We start from the raw sequence: 16,209 nt of genomic DNA, 5'->3' as shown, positions 1-16,209 counted from the left end.
AATAATTTAGTCTGAATAGTAAATATAGATATAAAAAATCTAAATTTAAATATTAAAGCTAAATGTTAAAACTAAATATTAAATCTAAATACTGAATGTTAAATCTATTCTTTGTAAGCCGGTGTAAATATCTGAGGTGTTAATATAAATAGTCATTTTACACCGATAGTCATTTTACACCGAAAGCATCTCCTCAGATCCTGATTCCTTCTGGATGCTGCAGGTCCAGCATCGCATTGGAAACCAGGGCGATTAAGCCTCATCCATCCAGTCAGACAAGCTGTGATGGGAATAAGAAGAAAGAGACTGCAGGAGGAGGCAGCTGAGATCCAGAGGACTACGTCGGACGCCGCTGTTGGCTGCACGTGTGTCGCCACGTCACATGTGATGTTGATGGAATCCTCATCTCAACTGCTGCTCTGTGTGTGTGCATAAGCATTGAAAAACTGTTAGCGAGGAGGTTTCACTTTGGTTCTGCACAGCTGTACCCACCAATGGCAGAGCCGGCTGCGTTACCTCATTAGCTTACTAAAATAGCACGGAGGGATGTCCTCATTAGTCTACACAGACACGCAGAGACAAACTCATCTCATGGCTTAGCCCACAAATCCCGCTCCCTTTGCCTGTGGTTTTTAGCTCTTTTCTGCCTCTGTGTTAATCCTCTCACATCCCCCTCCTCCTGACTCTTGCTCACGCTCTGTTTGCTCCTCCCCGATCTTCCCTCCAAGCCAACAGGCTGCTATTTGTCCAGGCTGCCTGCTACATGATCCGCTGGAATATGATGTTCGCTTGCTATTCTGTGGTTTTTGGGCTTGTTGTCGCTCTGCAGGGCAGAGAGCACCGGAGGATGCCAGCCCTACGCTGAGCCGACCACATCTGACCTTTCCTTCCCTTTCCCCCCATGATCTTAACCTCTCCATCCATTAGTCTCCCATGACCTCCCCCTCTACCCCGCCGATGCTGTCTCAACCCCCTCTCTCCTGACTAATGCCACCGTTCCCTCGACAATGTTACCATGCATTAACTGGCTGCAACCTTTCCTTGCTTTGATCTCCTCCACCTTGCTCACACGTGGCCACAACTGTCCATCCAGGTGTTTGTGTCCAGACCACCACACAGTGAACTGCACAAGCCAAGGTCTGACTGGAGTCCCAGACTCCATCCCCCTGGATGTCCGCCGTCTCCTGCTCTCCAACAACTGGATTCCCTGGATTCCTTCAGACTTTCTGGTCCTTTACAGCGACTTGGTCTATCTGGACCTGAGGAATAACTCCCTCTCCCAGCTGGAGCCGGGCACCTTGAGCTCCTCCTCTAGGTTGGTCTTCTTGGACTTGGGGAGCAATAACCTGACAGAAATCCCTTCAGGAACGTTTGGGGAATCGAGGAGTCTGATCAAACTGCGACTAGGGAACAACCCCTATCTTAACATGGTGGGCAGGGATGCTTTTACTGGGTTAACTTCTCTGAGGGAGTTGGAGCTGGAAAGGAATGGTTTCACAGTCCTGGATGTTCAGGTCCTGGAACCGCTGCCCTCCCTGCGGATGCTGCGTCTGGAGGGCAACCCCTGGCTTTGCAACTGCCACTTTGCCAAACTGTTTGCATGGTTGACACAGAACCGGCACAAGCTCCCGACGGGTAAGACATAAGCTGCTTAAAAATGACTTGCACACGTTGTCCCATGAGAAAACGCGAGGATATGCCTGGGGAACACACCTCTGAGGGATCAGTTTTAATTAAAGCAAAGAAAATACATCTAACAGGCAAAACTACTGAACAAAAGTAGATGTTTTCTATCAGATTCACAAAATATTTGATCTCACCTACCTTTACTCCCAAAATGGCAGAGAAATGCACCACAGCTTGTAAATAAAGTGTCACATGTGACATTGTTTGTAGTGTTAGCATGGCTAAATTGGCTGGTGTGTGGATGATGAAAGCCATGGTTGCACTGTACTGCAAAATTACACAATAAATAACATTTTTAAAATGAACTCCTCATTTTAATGGCAAATCATTCTAAATATATTTGTTCCATAAAAAATTCTACCTCTAACAAAAGGAGCTGATGCTTTTTTACTCTAAACTGAGAAATAAAATGAGCCTCCTCTAGAAAACTGAACAAGTTTATGACCAAACACACAAGATTATTTTATTATATTGCTCAATTCAGCTAAAATACAAAGATAAAATAAGTTCAGATTCAGTCCAACGTTTACTAATATACAACTCTGTTATAAAGACTGAGCCAAAAGTTGATCTTATAGATGGCTTATAACTAACAAATTATTTTGATCACTTTAAAGTTGTTTAAAGGTGAAATGAGGTTGTTTCAACACATTTAATCCATGTTACTGGTCATGAATATAGATTCATACAAGCTGCCAACGGATAAGTATGTCTAATAAGCAGTACATGCAACTGGCAGAGCAATACATAAAATCTATTTACAGATAAAAAAGCAGAGTTTTCAAATCCATTTAGTACATTTATAGAATCCCAGTTCACAGCTAAAGTCATTTCAACATACTTTTCAACCAAAAAACTAAAGTCCATCCAAATCTGTTCAAAGCTAAAAAACTGGTACTGTCTGGCATTCCAATTAACTCTTTAAATTCTATTTAAAAGACAGGGACTACTTTCTGTCTTTAGGTAACTATAAATCTGAGCGAACTAAAATTATCTGTGGGGTTCCCCAAGGCTCCATCCTGGAGCCTCTGGTGTTCAGCATCTACATGCTGCCACTCACTCAGACAATGTTACCACAACTATGCTGATGACACACAAGTTCTCACTAAGACCAGGAAAGTAGACCATAGAACTCCAGTCCTCACTAAGACCAGGAAAGTAGACCATAGAACTCCAGTCCTCACTAAGACCAGGAAAGTAGACCATAGAACTCCAGTCCTCACTAAAACCAGGAAGATAGATCCTAGAACTCCAGTCCTCACTAAGACCAGGAAGATAGATCCTAGAACTCCAGTCCTCACTAAAACCAGGAAAGTAGACCATAGAACTCCAGTCCTCACTAAGACCAGGAAGATAGATCCTAGAAGTCCAGTTCTCACTAAGACCAGGAAAGTAGACCATAGAACTCCAGTCCTCACTAAGACCAGGAAGATAGATCCTAGAACTCCAGTCCTCACTAAAACCAGGAAAGTAGATCCTAGAAGTCCAGTCCTCACTAAGACCAGGAAAGTAGATCCTAGAAGTCCAGTCCTCACTAAGACCAGGAAGATAGATCCTAGAACTCCAGTCCTCACTAAGACCAGGAAGATAGATCCTAGAAGTCCAGTCCTCACTAAGACCAGGAAGATAGATCCTAGAAGTCCAGTCCTCACTAAGACCAGGAAGATAGATCCTAGAACTCCAGTCCTCACTAAGACCAGGAAGATAGATCCTAGAACTCCAGTCCTCAGATCTTTACACTGATTTCCTGCTGTTAGTTTACAAAGACCTGAATGGTTTAGGACCAGAATCCATTCAGGATCTTCTGGTTTGTTATGGACCAACCTGATCCCTCAGGTCATCAGGGTCAGGTCTACTTTCTGTTCCCAGAGTCAGAACTAAACATGGAGAGGCAGTGTTCAGCTTTTATGCTCCTCACATGTGGAACAAACTCCTAGAAACGTGCAGGTCTGCTGACTCAGCAGTTTTACATCAGAGTTAAAACTTTTCTATTTCCTTCCTTTTATCAGAACAACTGTTGAATCCCCACACTGGAACTTTATTTCTGGATTTTTATCCATTTTATTTTTCCTGTTATTTCATTTCTTTTATTTCTTTTAAAGTTTGTTTTTGATTAACTGTTTCTTCTGCACCCTTCTGTGATGCTTTTGATGTTTGATGTAAAGCACTTTTAATTTTCTTGTACATTAAATATGATGAAGAACTTAACTTGGCCTTGTACAAGAGTTGAACAGGTGTGTGTTGAGATGTGAAGCTGTCTGCACTGTGAGGCAGTGCTGCGTGGGACAGACAGCAGGTCCTGGTCATTAGATCAGAGTGTGTGTGGGGTGGACGTGGACGAGATCTGAGAGCTGGTCCATGTGAAGTCTTGTATGTGATGGTGAGTTCTTTTAATCCTGTAGATGACCTGAAGCCAGTGTGGAGAGTTTGTTTGAGCTGGTCAGTAGCCCAGCAGCAGCATTTTGAACGGACTGTAAATGAAGGATGTTTTTATTATATGATAGAAATAGAGCGGTGCAGTCATCAATACGGGATGAAACAAAAGAGCATCTTTATGTCTGCCCTCAGTTTACTGATGACACAATCCTAGAAAGGGAATTTATGTGTGTGTTGAATCACAGAATAATCAAAAGTGTGTCAAGCCTGAGCAAACTGTGAAGGAAAAAGGCCCAATATTCTGGATTATTCCAGGATTCATGTTGTCTGGAGCTACGATGAACTGAAGGAAGTTTCCAGCCATCCATCAACACAAAGCAGGAGTCTGCTGAGTTTAGGTGCCTCAGTTTTCATAAACTCAGTATGAAGCTGAATGTCATCCATGTAAAATTCATATATGATATTAACAGTTTTTAACATGATCCAAAAGTAACTTAAAGGTCCCATATTATGCAAAATTCACTTTTTAATGGTTTTGGAACAGTCATACTGGTCCCCCCGCATGTGTAGGAGACCCGTAAGTGTGAAACTCTTTCAGGCGCTCTCTCTCCCCCCTGCTCCACCTCTAGGGAAGTAAGCGCTGAAATGAGCTTGTTTGAAAGCGTGTACGTTATGACGTCATAAGGGACAATAACCACTCCCCACAGAGCGATGGACCCGTCTACCGGCTCTCAAAGCCCGCCCTCTAAAAATCACCTAGCGCCCAGTGTTTTTCCCTCTTCGGCAACCCTCGTTAGCGGACATGGCTAAGCGACAGAAGCACTGTTCTGTTTGTGGCTGCATAAATGAACACGAAAACGTTTTTTTACTTCCATCCACTGAACCCACGAGGACTGAGTGGATTAATTTTATTTTTGGAGGAAATGTACCCGGAAAACTTCCAAAGGTTTTGCATGTCTGTGGCCAGCATTTCAAAGAGGACTGTTTCCACAACATGGGGGCATGGAAAGCAGGCTTCGCCAACCGTTTGAAGCTGAAGCCAGGTTCAATACCAACTGTCCGTGACACAGCTGGAGAGGTAAGAGCTGGCAGTTATTTTATCGTTTCGGCCTTATTAGTCTGATAGCTTGAAAATATATTAACCTGTCAATCACCTCATGACGGGCGATGCGATGGGCGGAGCCAACAGCTGAGCTGCTCCACCAGGGTTCCGCCCACCATAAACGGCACATTTCTGAAGCTGCTAAAAAGAGGGAGGTGAAGAGAAGCCGCTGCACTCAAACTGAGGGTCGATTTGTCCATACCATGGCGGAAATATTTCATTTAGATATTAATGAATGGTCTCAGATTGGGAATAAAGTGTATAATATGGGACCTTTAACAGTAACCAGTATTAGTTCCAGCATCAGGAGATCATAATAATGCACATCATCAGAAAGACTCATCAGACTCGTCCTGGCTTCTTTGTTTCTTTCATGGGTCATAAATCAGCCAACTGCTCAACACTGCCCCCATGGCTTCCGGTGGTACTGCTCTGTTTGCTAACTTTCTGGGTGCTGTGGTGGAAATCATTTTACCAAGAGTCTCCATGAGAAGATTACACTTCATTTGCAACTGCAAGTTAAAATCTTATGCATAAGGAGAGCCATCATACCCAGTCTCAGGACATCAGTATGAAACTCTGACAGAGGACATGTCTGCCTTTAATCTACACAGTCTAGAGGAAAAGGGAGGAAGTTTCAGATGGGAGGAGCGGAAGAATCTCGAGGTTGCTGTTGTGTTTGAGCAAAGCTGGTGTTGTTTGAAGATTTCAGTACATCTGTGAGCAGAAATAGTTCCGCTTGTGCAGAAGTAAAACCTGCTTGTGCTGCTTCCATAAAGTGGAACTTATCATCGCAGTATGCATCCACAAGATGTCCGAAAACAGACATGAAGGATGCAGCCGACTCCTTCTGTACACATATTTAACGTAGAATAGAAATGAAGCTTCCTTTAGTTCCTCCAGGCTTTCCTTTGCAGATTACCAGATCTAACCAGCTTTTCTTCATCACTTGTTCTGCAGCCCATTATGAGTTTGATCATTTTGGTATTGTTTTAGTTCCTTATTATCCTGCTGTTGCAGCATCTTGTGTTCCTCCCCGTCTCAGCATGGCTCCTCACACATACATCCAGGATCACCAGCTCCGGTCCTCGAGGGTCAGTGTCCTGCAGGTATTGGATGTTTTTCTACTGCAACACCAGATTCAAGTAAAACGGATCTCCAACAGCTTCTGCACACGTCTGTTATTGACCCACTGATTTTAGTCAGATGTGTTGCAGCAGGGAAACATCCAGTACCTGCAGGATACCGGCCCTCCAGGACTGTAGCTTATCCCTGCTGTATGTGATAGCACAAACAGCTGCACCCCTCTGCATCATTGTTGCTGGTTAATTCTAGTCCTCCTTCAGGTTTTAGATGTTTCCCAGCTCCAACACACCTGAGACAAACTGCTGAATTCACTCAGTCATTCAGCTCTGCAGAGGTAACGCGACATTCAGATGTGTTGGAGAAGGGATGCATCTAAAAGGTTCCCAACCCAGGGTCCCCCAAAGAGCACATGGGGTCCCTGAGTCCTGGAACGTTTGGAGCCATTGTTAGTAATGTCCACACAATGTCCTTATTTTAAGAAAAAAAGAAAAGCTCTATGTTGTTCATTTAACTTTAGCTTCATGGAAGGACAGGATGCAGTGTTTATAGCGCCAATCTTACTTTTAAAAGCATAAAACCAGCGTGGTTTCAGCAGGGGGTGGAGCAGGGGGTCCATGGCTGTTTATTTGCATGAAGGGGGTCCTCAAGGAAAATTGGGAGCCACTGATCTATGATAAATCCCAGATTTTCCTCATCTTCTCCATGAACCTGTTTACCCACATGAACCTGTTTTAAGTTAAATCTGAAGGATTTTAACGGGTAAAAGCTACAGAATCATGAGGTGGACAGTTTTATTTGCTACATCAGTATTTTAGCTTCTTATCTTAAATAACGTGTTGTTATTAAGCTGATAGTGTTTTTTTAGGGTGCTTTCAGCTTGTTGTGAGAGCCGCTAAGAGCCAGATGATTTTATCATGAGGTATCCAACATTAGGGAAAGAGTAGATTTCCTTTTCCTCGTCCCTGAACACATCTACAGCTGCACGCCATCTCTGTGTTGCTGTTTGTAGTAATGTGTGTTTATTACGTGTGTGTGTGTGTGTGTGTGTGTGTGTCTCCTGGATGCCTGTGCAAGCGTGAATCTGCCGGCCTGTGTTGTGCCATGTGACTGCACAATGTGGAAAACCCCTTCTGGTCTTACAGTGAGACTCCCTCTCTCTCCTCCTTTTGTCTCTTTGTCTCTCTCTCTCACGCACACACGGATGTACACGTGTTTGACTGTGATGTCATATGACGTTTGGTCACAACAGGGCTGCTGATGGTTGAGGATGAGCTGGAAGGGCCTCCCTCTTCACGGTGGCCATGTTGTTAAGGTGTTGCATCATTAGAGGAAACAGATGCAGAAACACTGGAGACATCTCTAACATAAAGATGTAGCGTCACGGTGAGCAGGTGCAGTGTTTCTCCTCATCTGTGGACACGTTCATGCATGTTGCTCCGACAGGAAAACAGCTGATGAAAATGATAAGTATTCTTTAGAGCTGCACATCAGCCACCGTGTATGGACGACCTGCTGGAAGAATCTGCTCCTGCCCTGATGGTGCTAAACTCCTGCCAGCTGGAGGTGTTTCTGCACGGGTCTCTATGTTTGCAGCGTTGGCCTTTTGTTTTTAGAATGTTGCATCCAAAGCGTAGCTGCTGTGAAGGAGGATTCAAAGTGGAAAAAAAGAGATGAAATGGATAAAAATTTTAGCATGAAAGGGTAAAGAAAGGAATAATAATAATAATAATAATAATAATAATAATAATAATAATAATAATAATAATCCTACATAAATTAATGGATCATAAATGTTTACGACATGTATTCTAAACTAATCTATAATATACCTATTATACCTATACCTATAAATAAAAACTCCTAATTTTTTCCATTAATTTACTCTAAAGAAGTACAAGTACATAATAAACAATCATTTTAGAAAACGATTATGAACCTGAAGTTTCAACTATAATTTACCTCAGTTACACATAAACATAATTTTGTTTGATTTAATTATGTTTTATTTAATTTGAAATTATATATATATATATATATATATATATATATATGTGTGTGTATTTATACACTTTTTAACTATTTTCACATAATCACGATGGATATATTGAATGTTATAAAGTAGTGATTTATAATTCAGAGGTGTTAAAGTTTAAGTTGGCCCTTAAAGGCTGCGGTCCTGCAGGTTTTCTATGTTTCCCTGCTCCAACACACCTGTCTCAGAATAAATAGATCCAACAGCTGATGAAGTTCTGCACAATGACTCATTGATCCCAGTCAGGTCTGTTGGAGCTGGGAAACACTGAAAACCTGCAGCCCTCGTAGGACCCAAGCTGGACACCCCTGGCATAATGAAATCATTTACAGGACCAGGAGTCACAGTGACGTCAGCGTTTTAGCATAAATTTAAGTTCTGGAGCAGGAATCCCGGCCACCATGAAGACGACCACGCATCCACCCAGAAGGTGGCAGAAGGAGGATCCAGCCAGAGTCCCCTGCAGCCATGATGGGGTACATGTCCTGGCAGGCCAAGACTGAGAGCAACTGATACCCTGAGCTCCCCCACGTTCCCCCGAGCTCCCCCACACTCACCTACCCCAACGCTGACCTAGAGTTTCCTTATGTCTTATATTGTTGTCTGAAGCTGTTTTCTTTCCTCTTTCCAGGGATGGAGGGAATCGAGTGCTCGCTGCCTCTGGACGGGCGCCGCATTCCTCTCAGTTTACTCTCTGAAGACAGCTTCAGAGAGTGCCGGGGTACCCTCACCCTCACCGACTACCTCATCGTCATCTTCTCCGGCATCTCCGTCTCAGTGGCCGCCATCATCGCCAGCTTCCTCCTGGCTTCCACAGTCCACTGCTTCCAGCGCATCAGCAAGGGCAGTAAAGGCGATGAAGAGGAGGGGAATGACTGACGTTTGTCACATAAAACTCTTTCTGAGCGATCATGCGGAGAGATCAGTGCTTTTACTAATTTCTAAATGAACATTGAGTAACTGCAGTTAGGACAGACTCGTGTGGGCAGAAGCATCAAACAGAAATACAATAATATGCAAATAAGCTTAGTGTGCAGTGGAACTACAGAGACCTGAACCTGGTCCAGACTCGAACCTTCATCTACTCATTCATCTGTCAAAGCATAAAACCTCTTTCTCTACAGTTACGTCATCATGTCTTCATGTGATCACAGTAAGGAGGATTTTATGGACCTCACGGGTTCTCTGACGTGTTTACTGGTAAAACTGGTAGTGCCTTGATGAAAAAAATCGTTATGAGCTTGATTAAATATTTAAAGTTATTTAATAATCCATATTTCACAAATTTCATCAGCTCAACATTTGAAAAGCAAACCAGAAAAATAAAGTTTGAACGCTGAAGGACTGACCTGCTCCGAGCTCGACGATTTAATCTCTGTGTGCATCACGCCGCCGTGTCATGTGTAATCTGTTGCACATTGTTCCCACATGCTGACCGAGGCAGAGAATTTACACAACCCTTCACAGAGCGTCCATCCTGCAGGTCCACATGGATGTTAACTTCCCTCACAGAAAACACACACATGACCTCATCTGAAGCACATGTGAACCACTCAATCCACATGTGGAAAATACATAAACTCCATGTGAACTATATGTAAAACACATGTGCTTCACATGTAGATCACATAAAAATGTTCCAAAACCACATGTGGTTTGCATGTGTATGAACATGTTTGCACATGTGCAGCACGTGTGGATTTTTTGTAAGGGTTGTAAAGTTTAGTTCGGGGTAACTGTAGGTGGTTAAATTAGTTTATGTTTTGAAGGTGTTAAGTATAATTTTTTGGTCTAATGGTTAAAAGTTTTGCTGGCTGCGGCCTCGTGATGATCCGTCACTGACGTCGACTCTACCTTCATCCCTGGAACTGAAACCTAAACTTTAACAGAAATGGAAAAGTGAACATGGGGTGAAACACACGTTAGATCACACTGGATAAACATGAATAATATCACAAATTATTTCATTAAATAATCTAATCCTAATGCACAAGTTTAAACCGGCTGTTTTCTTCCATCGTTATGTTTCTAGTGAATTAGGACGTGTCAGAGGAAGACGTTACATGAGTTTAATGAATCAGTCTTTATAGAAACTGAAGCCATAAGTGCCTAAATGAAGGTTAACAGACAATGTTATGTTTTAAAATCTGAACTTAAACCCCCTCATCATTATTATTATCATCATGAAATACACCTGAACAGAGGAGATTTTATTTCTTTACTCCACTGCAGTGAGTTTTTAGAAACAGAATTTATTGTTTGTGTGTATTTGCTAAAATCTGATGTCTGTCCAGGTTGGAACTATCAGGAAATAGAGAATACATACTTTTTTTTAACACAAAAAGTTGTTTAACTGGATTTTAAATCTGTAATGAGAAACAGACTTTCTGATATAAATGGACTGTTTCTCAGTCCTGGTTCTTGGGACCCTCTGAAAAGGGGCGGGACTACATACAGAGAGAGGGGAGGGGCACTGGCCACCCCTGAAATCTGATTGGACACCAGAGGAGCCACCTCATGTGAGTGGCATGTCACTGGAGGAGAATATCGCTACACCAGTTTGAAGTCACCTCATCCCCCCACTGGTGCAGGTCTGGACGTTTCTGTCCTCCTCCAGGTACCTGTCAGTTACCTGAGGCAGCACCTGTGGTGTCCAATCAGATTTCAGAGGAATTCAGCGCCAGAAGCATCAAACCTCCTCAGTGGGGTCGCCACCAGGGCAGAGCCGAGGAGTACTCAGATTACTAAGACTCAACGCTGCACTCCACAGCCAGACGTGGTCTGTTTGATGTGTTCTGGTTTATAAAGGGCTATAGCTGCGCTGGTTGGTATCGGGGGGGGTCAGAGGGACTGACTCTCACTTTGACTCCAGTAATCATCACATAAGTCACCTTTTTTCTTTCCTTCCTGGAGATTTGAGGAAAAACAACTCAGTTCCACAGAAAAAAGGACACAATGACTTTCATGATCTGGATGATTTCACAGAGTTATGTTGTTTTAATATTTTTATTGTATTTATGGAACAAGCACAACTCCATTTGATTTTATACGCTCATTCACTTTTTTCCCTTGGAACATACGGAGACAACATGAAAACCTGGTAAATAACTCGGTGTCAGCACTCACTAACAAGCTGAATGAACCGGGACAGACATGTTTCAGCGCTTGGTCTTCCTCGGCATTGTTCTCAGGATGAGGAAAGCCGAGGGCTGAAACCGATCCCCAGTCCTCGGGCCAAGACTCCGATGTCCACAAATCCCTAAAAATGTTGTAGAAAAAACCACAACGTTAGATGTAAATATGGAATAAGAGTCACAATCCAGCAGGTTTCCATGTTTCCCTGCTCCAACACATCTGACTCTAATTTACGAGTCGTGATGCAGAACTTGATAGGCTGTTGGATCCATTTATGTAGATTCAGATGCGTTGAGGCAGGAATACATTGAAAACCTGCTGGTGGGACCAGATTTAATAACACTGCTCTGGGAAAACCTTCAATCTGTTTACATGGATGCTACTTCCTGAAAATGATGGTGGACCACGTACACCTTCCCACGGCAGCACTGCTTTATGATGGAAGTCATCCGTTAGACCAGGTTTGGGCTACTTGTGTATCAGGGTCCTCTGCAGGCCTGGGGGTTATGGGTCAGTAAAGCCTAAAGGGCTTTGCTGCATGTGTAGTATAAACTCTGATCTTCCCCGTCGCTCCATAACTTGTGTTCTGCTGATTTGTTGAGGCTAGCTAACATAACAGCTGTTTCACCACTGGAACGGTTTAAAGGACATCATAAAGTTGTAGCATTTTACAGGACTAACAGTTGTGCTGCTAATGTCTCCGGGCCTGATAACGCAGGACGCTTTCCCAGGTCTGCAGAGTCTGTGATCCAGTGGCTGTCTTGGTGGGAAAGAGAAGATCTAAAAACATCTGGCAGTGGTTTTAATATTGTGGCTGATTAGTGAAAGAATTTTGGATTTAATTGGACATGTGTATGTTAATAATGAAAGTTATTTCTAAATGCAGTCTGATGAAAGCAGAAAAGATGAAATAAAGATATTTTTCTTACAAATGTGTTTGTTTTGTTAACCATGACTCATGAAACTGTGTAAATACAGTAACTGCTGAAGGAAAATAATGAGTCCATCCAAACCGTCAGGAGGAGACAGAGCGGTACACTGATGGAAAAACTGGACTAATTTGGTGTCGATTCATGGGGGCAGCTGCCTAAGCATGGAAGCCCAGAATTCTTTCTACCCAGCTCGTCTGGGGGGATCCTGAGGTGTTCCCAGGCCAGCTGAGAGATGTTGTCCCGTGTCCTGGGTCTCCTCCCGGTGGGGCGTGCCCAGAATACCTCACCAAGGAGCCATCCAGGAGGCATCCTAACCAGAGTCCATATCACTGCAGATGCTGCACCGATGCTACTGTAGGTCTCCCGATTCATCCTTCCCTCACTCCTGAACAAGATCCTGACTTGAACTAATCCACTTGGGGCAGCATCTCATTCTTCCCGGAGAGAACACTTCACCCATTCCAGCTGAGGACCATGGTCTCGGATTTGGAGGCCCAGTGAGGGCTGAAGATCACAACTCGATGAAGCCGACAGAAGCACATCATCTGCAGAAAGCGGAGACCCAATGATTCTGCAGGTATCATCATGCTGAATAAAGGTGATGCCAGGCTCTCTGCAGACTTTCACTTTTAAAAACATGTTTCATCAAGACTGAAGCTGCAGTTTCTCCACCATCAACACTCATGTGAAAGAAAATAATATTTCCTTTAATTGCTCTCCACATTTTAAACTAATGCTGACGGGTATCAGTGGTTTTATTTATTGAACAAAATACAAAAAAAGCACCAACTTAAAAGTTAAAATCAACTTATCAAACTAAGAACTGCTTCAGGATTGAAATTTAGAATGAAAAAAGTTCACATGGGAAACATTTCATCATTATAATTATAATATTATCTAAATATAACCTACAGACATGCTGCAGATGTGGACCAGAGGAGCTCCTGGTGGTCTGGTTGGACTGGGATCCAGTTAGACTGGTTCATCTTTAATCTCTTTAGCTCATAAACAAGACTCAGTCTCCTTTTTCTGCATTTTCTTTTTCTTCTTCTTCTTTCTGCCCTCCACCCTGTGCTTCTGCACTGGAACAAGGAGGTTAAGATAATAGATGGATCCTTTCTTCTCCTTTGGCTCCATCTCCTTTCCCTCCATCAGCATCTGTTGCTTTTTCATCTTTTTTTTCAGAAGGTTCAGGTCCTGTCGAGTTGTCAATGATTTCCTGAACTACATGAAAACATTCTGTCCATCGATTTTCTTCTATTTTCTGTTCAAAGGTTTTTTTCCGATTGGTTTTTGCTGCGTTGCTTAAAACTTCCATGAGAACGTTTTCACTCTCTTTCACCATCAGTTCATCATAGACGACTCTTCTGGCACAGCAGCCACATTCACTTATACAGCAGCATTTACTTATACAGCAGCATTTACTTATACAGCAGCATGTACTTATACAGCAGCATGTACTTATACAGCAGCATGTACTTTTACAGCAGCATTTACTTATACAGCAGCATGTACTTATACAGCAGCATTTACTTATACAGCAGCATGTACTTATACAGCAGCATGTACTTTTACAGCAGCATTTACTTATACAGCAGCATTTACTTATACAGCAGCATTTACTTATACAGCAGCATGTACTTATACAGCAGCATGTACTTTTACAGCAGCATTTACTTATACAGCAGCATTTACTTATACAGCAGCATTTACTTATACAGCAGCATGTACTTATACAGCAGCATTTACTTATACAGCAGCATTTACTTATACAGCAGCATGTACTTTTACAGCAGCATGTACTTTTACAGCAGCATTTACTTATACAGCAGCATTTACTTATACAGCAGCATTTACTTATACAGCAGCATGTACTTTTACAGCAGCATTTACTTATACAGCAGCATTTACTTATACAGCAGCATTTACTTATACAGCAGCATGTACTTATACAGCAGCATGTACTTTTACAGCAGCATTTACTTATACAGCAGCATTTACTTATACAGCAGCATGTACTTTTACAGCAGCATTTACTTATACAGCAGCATGTACTTTTACAGCAGCATGTACTTTTACAGCAGCATTTACTTATACAGCAGCATTTACTTATACAGCAGCATGTACTTATACAGCAGCATTTACTTATACAGCAGCATTTACTTATACAGCAGCATGTACTTATACAGCAGCATGTACTTTTACAGCAGCATTTACTTATACAGCAGCATTTACTTATACAGCAGCATGTACTTTTACAGCAGCATTTACTTATACAGCAGCATTTACTTATACAGCAGCATTTACTTATACAGCAGCATTTACTTATACAGCAGCATGTACTTATACAGCAGCATGTACTTTTACAGCAGCATTTACTTATACAGCAGCATTTACTTATACAGCAGCATTTACTTATACAGCAGCATGTACTTATACAGCAGCATGTACTTTTACAGCAGCATTTACTTATACAGCAGCATTTACTTATACAGCAGCATGTACTTTTACAGCAGCATTTACTTATACAGCAGCATGTACTTTTACAGCAGCATGTACTTTTACAGCAGCATTTACTTATACAGCAGCATTTACTTATACAGCAGCATGTACTTTTACAGCAGCATTTACTTATACAGCAGCATTTACTTATACAGCAGCATTTACTTATACAGCAGCATGTACTTATACAGCAGCATGTACTTTTACAGCAGCATTTACTTATACAGCAGCATTTACTTATACAGCAGCATTTACTTATACAGCAGCATGTACTTTTACAGCAGCATTTACTTATACAGCAGCATTTACTTATACAGCAGCATGTACTTATACAGCAGCATTTACTTATACAGCAGCATTTACTTATACAGCAGCATGTACTTTTACAGCAGCATTTACTTATACAGCAGCATGTACTTTTACAGCAGCATTTACTTATACAGCAGCATTTACTTATACAGCAGCATGTACTTTACAGCAGCATTTACTTATACAGCAGCATTTACTTATACAGCAGCATGTACTTTTACAGCAGCATTTACTTATACAGCAGCATTTACTTATACAGCAGCATGTACTTATACAGCAGCATTTACTTATACAGCAGCATGTACTTTTACAGCAGCATGTACTTATACAGCAGCATTTACTTATACAGCAGCATTTACTTATACAGCAGCATTTACTTATACAGCAGCATGTACTTATACAGCAGCATTTACTTTTACAGCAGCATGTACTTATACAGCAGCATTTACTTATACAGCAGCATGTACTTTTACAGCAGCATGTACTTATACAGCAGCATTTACTTATACAGCAGCATTTACTTATACAGCAGCATGTACTTATACAGCAGCATTTACTTATACAGCAGCATGTACTTTTACAGCAGCATGTACTTATACAGCAGCATTTACTTATACAGCAGCATTTACTTATACAGCAGCATGTACTTATACAGCAGCATTTACTTATACAGCAGCATTTACTTATACAGCAGCATTTACTTATACAGCAGCATGTACTGATACAGCAGCATTTACTTATACAGCAGCATGTACTTATACAGCAGCATTTACTTATACAGCAGCATTTACTTATACAGCAGCATGTACTTATACAGCAGCATGTACTTTTACAGCAGCATTTACTTATACAGCAGCATGTACTTATACAGCAGCATTTACTTATACAGCAGCATTTACTTATACAGCAGCATTTACTTATACAGCAGCATGTACTTATACAGCAGCATGTACTTTTACAGCAGCATTTACTTATACAGCAGCATGTACTTATACAGCAGCATTTACTTATACAGCAGCATTTACTTATACAGCAGCATGTACTTTTAC

General features: G+C 41.9%; 1 protein-coding gene across 1 annotated transcript; it reads left to right on the top strand.

Annotated features, from left to right (window-relative positions):
- Positions 1 to 218: 218 nt before the first annotated feature.
- lrrc38a (leucine rich repeat containing 38a) lies at positions 219 to 9,512 on the top strand. Its single transcript, XM_042002967.1, has 2 exons — positions 219 to 1,635; positions 8,914 to 9,512. Exons 1-2 carry the CDS (start codon positions 1,008 to 1,010, stop codon positions 9,159 to 9,161), a joined length of 876 nt encoding a protein of 291 aa, XP_041858901.1. The 5' UTR covers positions 219 to 1,007; the 3' UTR covers positions 9,162 to 9,512.
- Positions 9,513 to 16,209: the final 6,697 nt, after the last annotated feature.

This window comes from Melanotaenia boesemani, chromosome 13, assembly GCF_017639745.1.
Source record: "Melanotaenia boesemani isolate fMelBoe1 chromosome 13, fMelBoe1.pri, whole genome shotgun sequence".
NCBI classification, from domain to species: Eukaryota; Metazoa; Chordata; class Actinopteri; order Atheriniformes; family Melanotaeniidae; genus Melanotaenia; species Melanotaenia boesemani.
The sequence above is the reverse complement of the archived record's forward strand: the minus strand, read 5'-3'. Positions and strand labels throughout refer to the sequence as shown.